The 15649-nt window shown below is 46.7% G+C and overlaps 2 protein-coding genes across 2 annotated transcripts; both read right to left on the bottom strand.

The window, feature by feature from the left end:
* Window positions 1–6505: 6505 nt before the first annotated feature.
* Window positions 6506–8869, bottom strand: LOC136522247 (protein LYK5-like). The gene has a single exon (XM_066516057.1). It carries the CDS (start codon window positions 8837–8839, stop codon window positions 6713–6715), a length of 2127 nt encoding a protein of 708 aa, XP_066372154.1. The 5' UTR covers window positions 8840–8869; the 3' UTR covers window positions 6506–6712.
* Window positions 8870–11017: 2148 nt separating this feature from the next.
* LOC136522731 (uncharacterized) lies at window positions 11018–11925 on the bottom strand. The gene has a single exon (XM_066516541.1). The coding sequence runs from the start codon at window positions 11893–11895 to the stop codon at window positions 11251–11253; it is 645 nt and encodes a 214-aa protein (XP_066372638.1). The 5' UTR covers window positions 11896–11925; the 3' UTR covers window positions 11018–11250.
* Between the last annotated feature and the right edge of the window lie 3724 nt (window positions 11926–15649).

Consider the following 15649-nt stretch of genomic DNA (forward strand, 5'->3'; position numbering starts at 1 on the left):
GTTTTTTCGATGTTCCCCATAGGAATTGGATTTAGGACGCTTTCTAAGAGATCCCTTCGTGAGAAAATTTGAATTATATTCACTCTAAGGTCTCTTATGTAGATGAGCATTTAATGTTCTCCCAAAAATCAGCATCAAGGAGGTCATCCTTAATTCCAAAAGAGGATTCCAAAGGTTGAGTTTCTTCTTCCCTTGGAGGGTTTTGGGGTATTGATGGTTCGGGATTGACAACTAAATTTTAGGATTGGAATGGTTATGATTTGGCTATCAAAACTTCCTCTTCTTGATCGGGAGATGATTTCTTCTCTTCCTCAGGGAGTTGAACATAAATGCTAGTGAAGAGAGTCTTTCCACTAATTCTATCAAGGATAGTCCTTGCTTCACTAACAGACAAACAAAAGAAAGCTCCTCTTGAGGCTACATCAAGGGATTGCGCGGAATTCTTGCTAAGACCCATATAAAAATGTTGAAGAAGTATAGGGTCTTGAAGGACAAGGTTAAGGCTAGTGGTGATGAAGTCATTAAAATGAGCCCATGACGCGTCAAGAGATTCTTCTTCTAGTTGTCTAAAATTTAGAATCTCTTTTCAAAGACTTACTACCTTAGAGATGGGAAAGAAACGTAAACAAAATTTAGAGAATAGCGTTTCCAAATCTCCTTGCATACTTCCTACGGTTCGACTGTACCAATGTTTAGCTCTTCCCATCAAAGAAAACAGAAATAACTTCCATCTTAAAGTTTTATTCGACATGCCAGTGATATGCAAGCATGCACAGGTCTGTTCAAACTCCTATAGGTGTGAGTATGTGTTTTCACTGCCTTCTCCCGAGAAGGATTGTTCCCGAATCAATTTTATAAAACACGGGCATAGCTCATAGCCAGGTGTTAGGATAGGCTCTATAGATTTTGGTGGCTCTAGGCGTGTGCTCGTAGGTTTAGCATATTGCTATATTTGTGTGTTATCCATGCTAACTTAAAACAAAAGAAAAATTAAAACAAAAGATACAAAGTTAAGCTAGGTTCATAGTTAATTCAGCAACCGTTTCCTCGGCAACGGCGCTAGAAAGCTTGTTCATATTTATTAACGCACACGGATAAAAGATCCACAAGTGTACGGATACCGCTGTAGCTTTCATCTGGAAGTATTCCAAGTATCGTATCCATAGGGAAACATATGAAATTAACTACAATCTAACTTAACCAGGGGTAGCAACAAGGCTAAGGATAAATAGGAACGTAGAGAGGATAACTAAGGTTCTCTAGTTCTGATTTCGGTAAGCTATGTCTTCTACTATTCAACTAGGAACATTACTAAGGAAAAAACACCAGCAGAGGATGCTTTCCTTTGTAACTGGGTCCTACTTGGCCTACAAACGGGAGGTGGACTACAGAAGATTCAACGAGGCCATAAGAGTCACCCTTGCGAGCTACCACCGATCCAAAATGTATGGTGCATCCACGATTAACTCAAGTCTAGGCACCACATTTACACTTACGATTAATACTTTACTCTCCCTAGGAAGATAATAAAGCACTCAAAAGAGTCGCGGTCCTGATGAATGTTGGCATTTCTTAGCGCAATCACCAAGTGTGGAGGTTTTAAGTCCATCCCCGGCAACGATGCCAGAAATACTTGTTGGCATTTCTTAGCGCAATCACCAAGTGTGGAGGTTTTAAGTTCATCCCCGGCAACAGCGCTAGAAATGCTTGTTGGCATTTCTTAGTGCAATCACCAAGTGTGGAGGTTTTAAGTCCATCCTTGGCAATGGTGCCAGAAATGCCTGTTGGTATTTCTTAACACCATCACTAAGATTGAGTTAACCTTAGCGACACCGCCAAGAAACACCAACTACGATAGTTCTTAATGATTACAGAAAATATCTGTAAGCGCACAGATCTATCATTGTAGCATTTCACCCGGAAGTATTCAGGGTATCGTTATTTATATCTTCCCAAAGGAGGGCAAGGTGTAAAGAGTCAAGCACGAGTATGAACAAGATTACATACTTGCACAGTGGACCATAGTTCATCACAGGGGCAAAACGGTATTTCAAGGATAGTGGACACACATCTGGACTAACCTCAAGGATAAAAGGAAAACAAAAAATAAAAGAATGTTCCTACATGGAGCTGGCATGTTCAAATATAGCCGTGCAAAGAACAGTTAATGATCATACAAGTTATATGACTAGAGTTAGAACTAAGTATGAGATGAATGGGGAGATTTCTAGGAACGGGTCTGCCAGCGCATGGGAGACTTTAAGACTCCTACACAGTACCCGAACGTGGGGGATTACAAGGGATGAACAGGGTTGTCACCACCTACCGCCTACCCCTCAACCGAGGGGCACCATCATATCCGAAGGTTCTCGTGCACCCAAGCACCACGCCCGTGTACAAGGAAACTACCAATATCCCCGGGACTCCGACCCTATGGATCGACAAGTTAAAGGAGTGCTAGACTATCTTAAGCGTATCATAAACCAGAAGTCGTAAGAAACTAGATTGTTTCAATTTCGCATTAAATCTTGATTTATATTTTAATTATCCATCCTTCCTGAAGACATATAATATATTCTGAACATCATGCTCGAAATATTGTTTTTGGTAACAGTATAACACGCGTTCATAGTTATATTATCATAGTATTAAATTTTTTTCTATTGCAATGCAAAGGTATTTACCTATTTACATATATACTCGAACATGTGTCTAAGATGGTATGGATATGCAGCGGAACTTATTCGTGCATTTATTGCCACACGAAAGAAATAGATATCAGAGATTTCTTCCTGCCGATATAAAATATTATCTTAGCCACATCACGAAAATGTCTATAAAGTAGAGTTTGTGAGTCTGCGACGCCGTGCTCTCCGTGATTGTGTTATTTTCACGAAAAATTATGTTTTGGATTAAATGTCAATTTAACGTTAGTATTTAGTTTCACAGTATTGTTATCTTATTGTGCGATCCATGTGTTTTTATTACAAAAGTTTAGCTGTCCCGTGTCAACGCACGGGCACGAACCTAGTAATGTTAAAGAGTAAAACGTTTCTTTCAACCTGCTTTTTACTTCTATAAAATACCCTTACCCACTTCGTCCGTCAAAATCCACGGTTCCGGATGTACATGGCTTGTCATATATTGTGTGCTGATAGGGTCAGGTACGTAAGGCCTAGCACGAGGTAACGCGAGAAGAGTACGTTATGTCTGTTCCTGCACAGATTCGGCTGCCTTTGAGGAAAACACAAGGATTATATATTATTACAGGGAGGCCGCCTTCGAGGAATACCACGAGGATTTGCAGGAAGAGGGCTGGGCCGCCATTGCCTGGTTAGGGTAATGACATGGTTGTGGTCGATGATGTGAACCAGCAGCAAGGGTGAGCTCTGACAACGCTGCTTCTCCCACTCGCCGGTGGCCGCACCGTGCCGCTGCTCGATCCCCTACTCAAGAACTCATTGCCGGATCGATGGGCACGTCCAACAACAACGCGGGTTGGTGTGGTCGTCACCCGTCGGCGTCGAGGAGGTGGTTGCAGCCTGGAGCAATCTCGACAAGAGTGGCTTGCCATCGATTGCGCTATGCCCCCACCTTAGTTGTTAGCCTGGAGCAAAAGTAGTACATGCCTACATTTTTTTTTCTAAAAAATTTACATATGCCTATTGCTGGACAAAATAATATTTCTGCCATCTTCACCTACTTGTTGGTCAACCATGTATACGCAGTGCCTCGTGCAACTGCCGAATGTATATTAAGTTCCATGGTTACCTATCTCGTGCTCCTCCTGATCACGACTACGTCGTACATATGTCTTGTTGTTTTGTTTGTCCACAAACTTGGATTGCTTTCATCGTACTCGGAGACCTTACCCGTAAAATATTGTTAGTGAGAAATGTATGAAAGAATTTCATATATACATATACCCTAGCGCACAAAGTCCTGTCGTCTGTTTGAATTTGTTTTATTTACTTTCGCAGAAAATTAAAACACACGATTAATAAAAAGCAATTTTTTCAATAATGGGATATTTTCATAAGGGAGCAAAAACCTCATGTGGAAATCTTTTTTTACATGAGGTCTGGTTAACCGACCGCCCCATGTACATTGGTCAACTTTTCATGCTCCCATTCACCTAATGAAGTAATTCCAGAAAGGTTATAACTTATCATTTCATGTGATTTTTTGGCTCCGAACTTCATGAAACTTTTTCAATAGTCAATGTAGATGGAATTGTATGTGAGGCACATGAAAGGGGCACCTTTAACATTACTCAGACATACCTTTGAACAGGGTCAACATGTAAGCAAAGTGTATCATGTCCAAGTTCAAGTTGGGGCACATTTTCATAGGTTTTGACCTCTAACACTTCCATCACCACCTTCAAGATTATGAACTAGAGATCTTGATCACCACTTAACCTACCATGTTGAGTTGTTGCAGCCCTCCCCCCTTATGGGAATCTCGCCCCGAGATTCGTTGCAAAAAACTTTTAAGGGAAGAGAAGCATGTCATCTGTTTCCCAACATCAGCGATATCATTAGGCTACTTAGCTTTGAGCATCAGAGAGCCTAAGTTGGTCAAGACAACTTTCTGATACTTGCTCTTCGTAATAAATTTTTGTCTGAAGAATTTCCTTCATTGACTTCCATGATGCATTGTTACTTTGGGAGGAATCCAAGATAACACAGTACTTCATTCTGAGGATACGGAGAGTGTTCCGGATCATAAACTATCTACTCATAAGTATATGTTTCCCTAGTGAATATAGCATAGGCCATATGAATTTTGCACTAGACCGCAAGCTTCTAAGAGCTACTCATTACAATGGTTCCATGTTCGTTCACAAGGTTTGAAAAGCAGTCCTCTGCCAAGGTGGCTTGAGTATAGCCTTTCATAAGGGATGAGATCACAGGCGGGTAAGCATCCTCCGAGGCTGTAAGAACCCGATTAACCAACGGACAATGTCTATGCCGATCGTAACTGTCCAATCACTTAGATGCCAACTGATGGAAAACTACATAATGCTCCATGTTTGCGGTTCTCTTTCTCTGATAACAATACTATATTATCTGAGTACGTTTGGTGAGTGGTGAATGTGATAGCTGACTCTGTCTGCTCAGTGTTTTCGACGACCATTATTTAAGGGAATCCTCGTATCCAAGCGGCAGCAGTTATCGGGGTTGAAATTGATGCAACCTTTTAGGTAAAAAACACGGAAGGTACCAAAGGACAAGTTAGCATTGGACATCATTGCTGAAGAAGGATGATAACGAGGCCTGGAGGACAACAAAAGTTGCAAGGATTCACCGAACTAAAGAAACAGTACACTACCAAGCAGGTTGAGTATAAATTTGCTTCATGGTGCAGTTGCACAGTAAGTTGGGTTGATTTGCACCATAACAAAACTAGCCTTGTTGGACTACTTCTGACATTGAGGCTTCCTTTCCAATGTCAATCAACAATTCAAAATCATAATCTGGAATCTGTTGTTTGTCACCTTTTAAATTGTTTTTGGCTTGCAATGGCACAAATTGATTTGTAGAACACATTGATTTGTAGAACACCTTGACTGCTCCAACATTCGGGGCGTTCGGCTGGTCATGTTTTGGCTGGTTTTGGATGATTTTGGATGGTTAAATAGTATTCTGTGAGAGAGAATAAGCTAAAACAAGGTAAAACCAGCTGGATTGTTGATATGAGAGGGCACGCAAGGCACAAAGGGACTGGATAAGGAATCCAAGCGGTATGGGCTACCGTGGACCGTGGTTGGCAATGGGTTGTATATATGTTTGTACTGAAGCCCAACAATCCAGCTCAGGAGGCAAGGAACGAAATAGCCCAGCTCCAAGGCCCCAGGCACCAGCAGGACAAACGCCGCACCAACTACCAAAAAGGCTTCGTCTGCTCCTGCGTGCACGTGTATGTGGTAGTTAACATGGTACAAACGTCAGGATTAGTGAATTACTACGTCCGTCCAAAAAATATAACTATGGTTCACAAAGTTTCTAGTGAAAGATATTTATATTTATGGCTCTAAATTAATTTATTATAAAAATATGTTTCAGAATTAATCTAATGATATTTATTTATTTGGTATCATAAATATTAATACATTTTTATTTATAATTGATCAAATTTAAGGTATTAAAACATAACATTGTACTAGAATTGCATTCATTCTGAGACAAAGGGAGTACTAACTACACAAATGTATGCACGATTTCGCCTTATGTGACGTCAATTGACAATGTCTCTTTATAAAATTTTGAGGCAAGTCTTTTTTTTTTGTATTTTGAGTGGTTATTAGGTGCAAGACAAAAAAAAATATTCATCAAATTAAATGTATCATCTTGCAACTGTGGTTGGCTTAGATTCTGGTTGGATCTCCTAAGAAAAATGACATCCAAACCCTTGATTCTCTAATGGGATTTTAGAATCCAACTATCTGCTCTAACACTAGTATTTAGATATTCTCATTATGTAAAGATAATATAATCCAGAATTCAAAACCCCTTCATTTTTAGAATCTAGATTCTACAGCCACTATCTAAAATCATTGAGAATTAGATCCAAACATGACTTTATTGTTTTGCTATTGTGCAATCACAATGTGCCTATATGTTTTGTGTTCAGTATTATTGCCAGAGCTTGCTCCGCCACTGGACACAAGTCGGTATGGAGTTCTGCACGGGTTGCCATTCTTCTCTTCCTATAAGCGCGATACAGTCAGTCGCGCTTCACTCTGAGTCCGTGTCTCCGTCGAGCCGGAATTGCCAAGGTCCGAGGGATCGCACTGTAACGTGGATCCGTACACCGCCGAGAGCGACAGTAACACCTCGCCCATCGACGGCCTTGCCCGGGGCTCCCGCGCCACGCACCGCAGAGCCAACCCGAGCAACGCGAACGCCACATCCAGTTGGTAGTCCCCGTGCAACCGAACGTCCATGAACGCCGCCACCTTGTCCCGCACGCCGTCACCGCCGATGGCCAACCTCTCTGCTTCCTGCCACAGCAATAGTTCACTGCCACCGCCACCGCCGTCGCCGTCGTCGTTGTGGACCCGAGCAGGCGCCACCTCCTTCCCGGACAGAAGCTCGAGCATGATGACCCCGAAAGCGAACACGTCGAGGTGAGGGCCGATCAGCCCGTGCTCTAGATATTCCGGCGCCAGGTACCCCTCCGTGCCCACGACGTGGCGCGTCATCTCCACGCCGCCGGCGCCCGAGACGATGGCGCGTGCCAGGCCGAAGTTCGACACCTTGGCACGGAGACAGCCGTCGAGCAGGACGTTGCTGCTCTTCAGATTCTTGTGCACGTACGGAGGGCTGGTGTAGTTGTGCAGGTAGTTCAGCCCGTCGGCCACGTCGAACGCCACCTGCACCCGCTGCTTCCACCCGAGCGCGCGGCCGCGGCCGTGTAGCCAGTCGCTGAGTGCGCCGTTCTCGGCGAACTCGAACACCAGGTGCGTGTCGCCGCGATGCACGCAGAGGCCGCACAGGCGGACAAGGCACGTGTGGTTGACGCGCCCCAAGACGGTCACCTCAGCGCCCACGTCCCCGGTAACGCGCTTCACCGCCGCCACGTCGCCGTTCATCACGGCGCGGTAGACTGACGAGCCTCCGACACGCCGCTCCTCTGCGAACCCCGCGGTCGCCTTCTCCAGTTCACCGTACTCGAAAACCGTCAACGATGCCACCGCGTCGCGGACGTCGCCGGCCACCATCACCGGAGACATCCACGACGCCGTCGCCTCTTCCCCCTTCATCTCCGCTGCCACGCCATACTCCAGAAACGACGGCGCGTCAGGAACTGCCCTCCTTGAACGGTCGCCGCGCTGCCGGCGCCAACGCCATAGCAAGAACAGAGCAAACACGGCACCCGACACAAGAACACCGCATCCCACACCAGCGCCGAAGATGGCCCGCCAGTTTATCGCGCTCGACTGACGAGACGAGGACTTCGCCGGCTGATGCGACGCTGGCGGAGCTGCAGCTGGAGCAGGAGCAGGAGCAGGGGGCTCCAGCAAGGTAGTCATGTTCGGCGTGGGAGGGTCCTTGAGCGGGACTAACATCGTTGTGAAGGGGTACACGGTGGAGTCGTCGGTGAGGCTGTTGGCGTCAAGCACGGCCTGGTAGTCGGCACGGAAGCGTTCGGCGACGGTGTTGGAGTCGTCGTCCCACCCGAGGAGGTAGGTCACCAGGTACCTCACGCCGGCCGCGGCCTGCGCCGCCGACGGGCACGCGCACCGGAGCGGCACGGTGAGGGAGATGTTGGGATAAAGATCGAGGCTGTCGTGGGCGGGGTTCTGCGCCATGAGCGCCTGGCAGGTGGCGAGCCCCTGGTACGTATTGTTAGCGATGGTGAAGTAGGTCTCGTCGTCGAACTGGATGACGTAGGACGCGCCGTGCTGGTAGTACCCCGCGCTGGTGCAGGCGCAGGGGACCGGGACGAGGAGGAGCCGCGAGTCCTCGACCGGGGAGGCGACGGGGACGGCGTTGGCGGCCGCGACGGCGGGCGCGGTGGCGTTGAGGAGGAAGGAGGCAGTGATGGGGGAGGAGTAGTACGGCGGCGCGGAGCGGAAGGCGAGGTAGCTGTCGCATGACCGTGGGGACGTCGTGCCGTTCTTGCTACGGCGGCAAGTGTAGCCGAGGACGGAGCTGCCGTTGTTGGAGTAGCAGTCGGTCTGCGCGTTGGCCTCGTACGCCTGCTGCGCTACCGCGGGAGGCAGCAGCACCATCACCAGCACCAGCGCCGCTGGGGCCAGGAAGAGGTGGTGGTGGCGACGACAGGCGGCCGGTCGTCCTGCTCCGCCGTGAAAAGGCCGCGTCGGCGTCATGGTTTGCTATGTGCTTTATTTTGCCGGGAGATTAGGATGATCAGGCTGCTTGGCAGTGCCAGGCTGCCAGCGCCCAGGAACAGATAGATATACTCCTAGTCAGTGGCGGATCCACAGGGGGGGGGGGGCTCCAGTCCCCCCTAATTTCTTGATTTCAAGCCTAATCACTGTAGCAAAAGCTTAATTTCACCATTAAATCTTCATGCAAATCAACATCTCCATTGTTTTAGCCCCCCCTTATCCCGCATTGTGCATCCGCCACTGCTCTAGTGCCTGGATTGGTGGAGAGACTCGAGAGAGAGGAGACTAAGCCAGCGTTGACTTCAGTCAACCCTCGAGGTCAACTACTCATACTCGGGAAGGACACCGCCACATCGCGATCAGGTATCTCGGGTCTAGTTTGCCTGGCTGTGTGGATGCCAATGCCATGGAACTAGGGGCGCACGAGGCGTGTTATCTGGTCCGCAAGCGAATGCCGTCCAAGGCTTTCCAAGGCTCCACCTAAAGATGGCAATTTTTACCCGAAACCTCATGGGTAATTGCCTCATTAGGGCAAGGGTATGGCTATTTTTTTTACCCATGGGTAAGATAACGGGAAAAAAGCCTTACCCAACGGGTAAAGGTATGAAATCTATCGTGTTTTCTAGGGAAAAGAAGGGGTTGCCCCAGTTTATTGAAACACGAAAACGATACGACCGCTACGTTAATAAAACTACACAAAGGCTTCTAACCATTGACTTATGAGGGGCTCATAAGTTTGCTTTCCTCTAAGTATAACTTGAGCAAACTCACTGAAAATTGATTCGCATCGCATGACTGAAGGTTGTATGTTTCTGAAAATGTTGTCATTACGAACTATACAGATGGACCAGCACATTGTGATTAGAATTTTCATAAAAAAAAGGCAGCTATAGTTGAGTTCGGAAGGATGAGGCTATATGAGAGAGTGACAAACAGGTCATTGCTTTGATGAATGACAAGACCAAGACTGCTCCAACATACTTCATTAAAAAGACAGGCCAGGAAGAGATGTATGAGACTCTCTTCCGCAGTTGAAACCAACCTGCTTATGTGTTTATCAAGAACGTAAGAGGACTTAGTCGTGCTCGTCAAAATGTAGTTCCTGCTTACTGGTTGTGGAGTTCATCTCCTAGGAGCGTCTTTTTTTTTGTTGTGCTCTACTTATCTCCTCAATGATTGATACGTGTCGGATATCTATATCCGGATATCCGAGTCAAAGGATTAATGAGCGTCACGTCGGCTCATTCGATGGTTAAGGACGCAACTGCGGCCTCGTTCGACCCCCAAGGGCTGGGCCATGCCTCGTTCGATTCCGAGGACGAGGTTTCCGCCTCGGCCGCCCTGAAGGCGTGGGCTCCAATTCCGATGACGAGGTTTCCGCCTCGTCCGCCTCCAAGACCTGTCATGAATTCTGGTGCTTATGACAGGAGACCTCTCAATTTTTCACATGGCAAATCCCGTGAGGATTGCAGAGATACATTTGGTTTTGTTTTTAATCAAATCACAAAACTGCATAAAGGGCAATGGTTCAAAGAATAGTGTTGTGTTTATTATTTGTTTTTACATTTATTTGAGAAAAAAAAACCACCGCAGTGAGCAGAAGATTTTGGGGGAAAATAAGACCGAGCGGATGCACAACAGATAAATGTGCGGGCTAGACAAAAAAAACTTGCGGATAAAAAATCAGGAACAAAAAACACCGGAAGAAACAGATTTTGGAAAAAAAAAATAGAAGCAAGCGGATGCACAACAGAAGAACGTGCGGGCCAGATAAAAAAACTTGCGGACAAAACATTAGGAACATGAGGACAGAAGGTTGTATATTTGCCTAACTTTTACTCTTATTTTTCTTTTTCTATTTAGATTAGGATTAGGATTCAGTATCAAACACGATCAGGTGTATTCATATTAGGATTCTAACTCGTAAGAGCACATGTTATTATATATATAAGTCCTGACGAAAAAAAACTCTCCATTGTCCGGTAGGTAGAAGGAGACGGACCAAAAAATGAATAGACAAAAAAAAGGTTAGAATTTTGCTTCTTTATTATTAGGTATAGAAAAACATGCTTTACAAAAGTTAAAAAAAATTAACTGCAAATGGGCTTCACTCAAACGTAAACAAACGGAAATGATAACGAACCAAGTCAACAACAACCAAAATTTTCATTTAATTTTGTAATTGGTGTAAATACACAAACGTCGATCAACCAAATAACAAAATTTCATATCCTTTCAAACTCTTTGCATATCTTAAGTCTTTAACATCCTACACACACACAAAAATTAATCCAATGAAAAAAATAAACCTATTAATCAGCTTATATGCCTTTCGTGCAGCATTGTATCACTTGTTCGCGTCCAATACACGCGCTTTAAAGCCATTTTTATCACTCGGCATCCTCTTCAATGGTGCTGAGCGCCCTCCTCACATGCGGAGCCGGTCGCGCCGCCACGGCGGACTTCCTGGCGTTGCTCGCCGGACTACGTGAAGCCGTCGTCTCGAAGCCGCCAAGAGTCCTCTGGTTCAGCTTCTCGTTGACCTCTTCGTCGCCGTCCGCGTGGTGGTGGTGCGCCGCAGGCACGACGCGCGTCTTCGCGAACCCGCCGCAGCCGCGAGGGAGTCGTCCGTGCCCACTACGCGGCCCCGCTGCCGCTCCCGCCGCCAGCGCCTGGCTCGCGCGCACGGCGAGCGCGGCCATGTCGGCGCTGGAGAGCGGCCTGCCGAGCATCGCCGCGGGGAGGACGAAGTATATCTGCCCCGGCCGGAGCAGCTCGTCGGCACCGAGCGCCGGGACGTCGGCGTCGAAGTAGAGCGCGTCGGAGCTGCACACGAAGAACCGGCGGTCGTCGGCATTGGCGCCGATGGCGAGCGCGTCGGAGACGGAGACTGCATGGAGCGGCGCCGGCGCGAACTCCCTCAGCGAGCCGTCGGCCGCGATGACCAGGGCCGGCGGGGCCGCCGGCGACGGCGTCGCCGGCGGCTGGTGAAGCGACGCGCTGCTCCGGTGGCTGCTTGAGAGGCCTGATCCCATCAAAGTTTCGGTGGACACGGATTGAATTGTTTGGAGTTTGGAATGGAGAGGAGTTGGCCAAAAGGAACCTGTATATATAGAGGAGCGGGCGAGCGGGCGAAAGTGGAGGAGGAAAAAAAAAAGGGTTGACGCGAATTGTAATGTTCTGTCATTTGGCACTTAACTCCCTTGGTTCCTGTACTATTTTGGATGTTACGGCAACCGGTTTTTTTTGTTACTCCTTCCAGAAATCATAGGCAGCCATTTTTTTTTGCACCCAACTTGAGTAAGCTACATGTATGGTTTCTGTCATGGGGCATGGGCATGTAATATTCAGTTGTTTGAGAGATGCATGTGAAGCAATACCGCGTATGCAATATGGCATTGATAAGACTCACCGCTAAAAGAATAAGCTTGTAACACTCTTTATGAAAAGATGGAGTCATTAGAGAAACAATACTTTTACTACTCCCACTTTATAAATTATAAATCATTTTGGCATTTCTAACGTGAACTAATACGCATATGCAATATGGCAATAGTAAGACTCGCCACTAAAATGAATAAGCTCGTAGAAATAACACTTTTTACGAAAAGGTGGAGTCGTATGGAGAAATAATAATTTTACAACCCCCACTTTCTCACCATGTTCGCTTGTTGGTTTCAGCCATACTTATTCAATCAGCCAACAGTATTTTCTTCTCACAACAAACCAGCACCAACCAGCCCATAAACCAACCAGCAAACATGCAGTCTAAGTTATAAATTATTTTTTGGCATTCCTAATGCTAACTAATATATGCGTATGCAATATGGCATTAGTAAAACTCTTCGCTAAAAAGAATAAACTTGTAGAAATAAAACTTTTTTTATGAAAAAGGTGGAGACATATAGAGGAATAATAATTTTACTAATCCGGGTTTCTAAATTATAAATCATTTTAAGATTTGTAAGTATACGCCCTGTTCGTTTGTGCTTGGTTTGGCTTATAAGCCATAGCTGAAAGTACTATTGGCTGATTTGATGTGAGAGAAAAATACTGCTCGTTGGCTGATAAACTATGACTTATAAGCTAAATACGATCGAGCGAACAGGCTGTATATAGCTTCTGTTGTATACGACATGTGCACTATGTATAAAAGACATAATAAACTTATAATTTGATCTGAGGGAGCAGCCGTTAACACTCAAGCCCCTCTCTAGCTTAAAGTCAACTTTAAACCACCCCATGCACCCACAGAAAACGCTCTACGTTGAAAACCATCCGAACGAGCCTAACCTCTGCTCCAAGCAAACCTTAGCCCCCAGACGTGACGGCAAAACACCACATCGTCAGGGTCCGAGTCGCAAAGAAGCAGCAGCAGAACGACAAGTCGACAATTCCAAGACAAACAGGGCAAAACCAGCGGCTGGGGCCGGCGCGTGGGCGCTGACGCGGAAGCGAAACCGAGCCCGAGCCCGTCCAGGAGGGCAGGAGGCCGCAAGACCTGTTCGTTACGGCATGACCGCGTGGCTGAGTCACGGGCCCGTCACGCACGAACCCGCTCAAACCGCAGGATTGGTTGGTCGACGCTGCCCGCTGCCAACGCTAGGACGCGTAGCGTGCGTGCTAGGGTAGCGGCCGGCACCTCCGCTCTCTCGTTTCCGTTTTTGAGGGTAGCGGCCGGCGGGTGACGACGGCTGGTGCGCGTCATGATAGCCTTTGGCGTTGCATCATGACTGTTGACTAGTAGAGTCCTAGGTTGGGCTGCAAATCGCTTGCGAGACTGTGTGCTGCCTGAAGGGCCCACAGGTGTTCGGCTGGTATAGTTCCAGCTTATTTCAGCTTATTCTCTCTTATAAAATACTATTCAATCATTCAAAATCATCCAGAAAACACTGTTCTAGCTACCATCCGAACGCCCTGTGCATGCGTCTCTGGTTACAATGGGAAAATTGCCGGCGCCCGGTGACCGGAAACGCGTATAGTACGATCCTGCCCCCCCAGCACTTATGTATGTCCATGGACGTGTTTTTCTCTAGATAGACGTTTAATTTAGTGCGTTTGATCAGAGCCTGGTGTCTGGGGGAGGCCAGGTGTGCCGAGGGCAGCGAGCGAGCGAGCAAGCAATCCCTGTATTTTCGGCACAGGATATGGGGCTTCTTTGGTTTTGGCAGCCTGTGAGAACTCGGAGGGGGAGGAGCAGGACGCTCCATCCTGTCCTGAGATGCGTCGTACCAATTGCTGCACTCCATCTCCATGTCCTCGTAACCTCCTTGATTCCTTCACATCACAGGTGGACCCCTCAGTCCTCACTCGCGACACAACATTCACGTCTTGGCCGAGACCCTTTCACAAACAGCTTGCCCGATCGATGAAGCCTTGCCGTACGCACGTACTAGTACCTGCGTACGTACAATCAAGTCAGACGACTGCTTATTAAAAAAAAAATCAGACGACTCGACGACTTTCAAAGACAGACGGGAGATGCGTTGGTCGCCCGCAGCCACTGAAAAAAGGGGGGGGTTCATTCGTACGGAGTAAGTAGTAACCATGGCGCCGTTCGATGTTCGGGTTTTTTCCCGTTGGGTTTTTTTCCAGTTGAAATAGTAATTTTTTTTTCCAGTCAGAACAGTATTTTTTAGCCAGTTTCAACTAAAATTCTGCCAGCCAAACGGAGCCAATAACGAGTGCTACTACCTCCGTCAGAAAATGCAACTATAGAGTAAAAAAAATTCTCTAGAAAAATACAATTCTAAGCGGTGGTGGTGATAAGCAGTTGAGGTATAAGATAGCTCACTAAAATCAATTTCAACCATTTTGCCTTATGTGCTCACCCAGCCACTCCACGCAAGCTTCTCCTTCTCTCTTGCATGTGTCATGTGGTGAGTATCAAGGAAGCAAAAGCAAATGTGAGCCTGTTCGCTGGTTGATTTCTGGGCTGATAAACCCGGCTAGTGCTGGTTTGTTGTGAGAGGAAAACACTGTTGGCTGGCTGATAAGCACTGGCTGAAATCAACAAACGAACAGGCTGGTAGAGACAAAAACATTGTCTTTTATTCCCGTGACTGAGCCTTACTTAGAAACCAAGCGTTGCTTTCTTTTTCAACATGATTACAATGGTGGTTACAAGGTGGATTTGCAGTTTTACAACTCTGAGTTGGTCTAAATTACATTTGTCCTATTGTTCAGCGCCTGATCAAGAGATGAGCACCAAGCTGCAATGATTTTTTTTTAGCTTTTGTTTGGCATTCTTGCTTTTTCCACTGGATGGCTTCCGCCTTGCAAGTCATTATTTTAATAGCTTATCAGATGCCCAATACCAGATAACCATGATTCAAGAGTGTGTACTAGCAAAAACTATATTTCAATAGTGTCTAAACTCCAGCGACAGCAAATAATGTCACCATTGAACGGTGTCCGCCTGTAAATTTACCTAGTGACAAAGACTATCACACAATTCCTCCTCGCTCGCAAAATAAAACCCGGTGACAAAGTCTATCACAGTTTCTCTTTCTCCTCGCTCGCAAAAAAATGTTAGAACGGCCGGCCCCACGTCTCGTTGGCAGCTGGTGCACATCTGAGCAAATTGCAGCCACTGCTTGCTGCTAGCAGCTGCAGCAATGGCAGTCGAGGCTATGATACACCACAGTAGGATAGTTTATGAAAAGGAAATGGAGACACGTTGGTAGTTAGCAAATCGCTATTAGCAAATGGGCAACCACGTCTCAAGGGTCAGAGGTCAGAGATGAGCCCTGTGCCCCTGTCGGCTGCCGCCGTACGGCAAGTACACCG

The sequence above is a fragment of the Miscanthus floridulus genome, chromosome 18 (assembly GCF_019320115.1).
Source record: "Miscanthus floridulus cultivar M001 chromosome 18, ASM1932011v1, whole genome shotgun sequence".
Lineage (NCBI taxonomy): Eukaryota > Viridiplantae > Streptophyta > Magnoliopsida > Poales > Poaceae > Miscanthus > Miscanthus floridulus.